The sequence below is a fragment of the Amphimedon queenslandica genome, unplaced genomic scaffold, assembly GCF_000090795.2.
Source record: "Amphimedon queenslandica unplaced genomic scaffold, v1.1 AMPQUscaffold_11382, whole genome shotgun sequence".
Taxonomy (NCBI): domain Eukaryota; kingdom Metazoa; phylum Porifera; class Demospongiae; order Haplosclerida; family Niphatidae; genus Amphimedon; species Amphimedon queenslandica.
In genome coordinates this window covers 1-1,645 of record NW_003548376.1, presented here as the reverse complement: position 1 = coordinate 1,645, position 1,645 = coordinate 1, and the positions used below count along the sequence as shown (strand labels likewise).

The 1,645-nt window shown below is 30.9% G+C and overlaps 1 protein-coding gene and 1 long non-coding RNA gene across 2 annotated transcripts in view; both read left to right on the top strand.

The window, feature by feature from the left end:
• Window positions 1–151, top strand: part of LOC109589370 (clustered mitochondria protein homolog) — a 7,590-nt gene extending 7,439 nt beyond the window's left edge. Inside the window, exon 10 of the mRNA XM_020005463.1 lies at window positions 108–151. Within this exon, the coding sequence (XP_019861022.1) occupies window positions 108–151 (44 nt within the window). The remainder of the gene's footprint in view (window positions 1–107) is intronic.
• A 431-nt stretch (window positions 152–582) lies between these two features.
• LOC109589371 (uncharacterized) lies at window positions 583–1,645 on the top strand. The gene is made up of 3 exons (XR_002188665.1): window positions 583–667; window positions 1,382–1,507; window positions 1,626–1,645. It is a non-coding gene; the product is annotated as an uncharacterized LOC109589371 (long non-coding RNA).

Sequence of the window (1,645 nt, the reverse complement as noted above, 5' to 3'; positions counted from 1 at the left end):
TGGCACAAACAAAATTTCTAAATTCCTGGATTATCAAAAGTTATTATAAACAAGCGTAACAGTGTAAAAGTATTACTATAATTGATTTCACCACCTTGCATGTACAGCTGGGTTCTTATTAAAACTTAAAGAGGTTTTCTCTACCTTCTAATCCTTCAAGAAAGGTCTTGAGACTGTACATATGTTCTTTTGCATAAAAACTTATAACTTTGTCCTATGTGTAAGCCACCATTTTGTTTGCTCTGACTACTTAAAGGAGCGTGGGAGGGTGTTTGCTAAGGCTTATGAATTTTCTTATTTCTCCAATACAACATGTATAAAAGAAATGTAAGTGTGGACATACAAATATGCAAGCATCACATGTGGGTGAAATCAATTATACATGTAGAAACGACAAGGGGACTACACCCCCAGGTCGTTAAAAATCACTAAGTCAAATGAAACTCAACAGACTTTAGTTCAAAACGCTTTAAAACTTTATTAATATTTTAATTTCTTTACAAGGTAGCAATTAATTATTTACTCAATTGAAATTTAATTTTAAATTGACTTGCTACATTTAATCTCTCTCTTTTTTCATCTTCAGGCAATATCATTTCAGCACAAAACTGTCATTATGTATGAGAGACTGCTAGGAGTGGACCACTGCAGCTCTATATCAGCCTATGTTAGTTATTAATAACGGGCCACACACACAATATTTATTATAAATTTATCGCACTATTAGTTCCCCACAAAGCATGCTAAGTGAGCTAAAAGGCATGCTTTATGAGCTGACAAGCGTTTGAAATTCATAAAAATCCAAATTTGATTAGAATGAGCTCAAACTTTGGAACATCATTAGGACATGTATATGTATCAGAAACATGTCTCTTGAGCAATTTTTGGCAAAATTTGGTCAAAAACCAAATTCTTTGGTATTGGCCCCTTTTTTAGCAAAATTTAAAAATTAATGAAAATCTGATTTGGATCAGAATGAGCTTTAACTTTCTGTACAACATATGGACATGTTATGAGAAAATTATAAACACAGAATTTTCTCCTATGTTGTTTTTGGCAAATTCTGGCCAAATACCATGTACCATGTCTTTGATCCAATTTTAAAGCAAGTTTTAAAATTTATAAAAATCCAAATTTTGACTAGAGTCTGCTTAAAATTTTTTCACAGTATTAGAACTTCTATATGTATCACAAAGTTTAATAAAAGTTTTACCTTTGCAATGTTTGATTAAATTTTGGGAAAATACATTCTGAAATATTTTATCAACATTTGGAACAACTTTAAAAATTCACTGAGAGCATTATGTCAAAATTCTGCAGGAAACCATGATCATGATAATTTCAACGACTAAGCCCACCACTGATTTTTTTCTTTATATAGTTCCATTTGGCTTAGTATTGCTGTGGGGCTGAGAGGAATGTTGTGGCGTTGAGATTACTGTATAGAGTTATGTATCTAATAATGTTAACACTTGGTGAGGATCATCCTGAAATGTCTAATGTTGATGTAAGTATTGTTTTATCAATGTTCTCTAGTTTCATCATACACATGTACATGTATTGTTTAAAAGTATTGTAAATTTTGTATCATAACTGTTATTATTTATTTTAATTACATTGAGTAGTTTTACATTGGTTTACTACT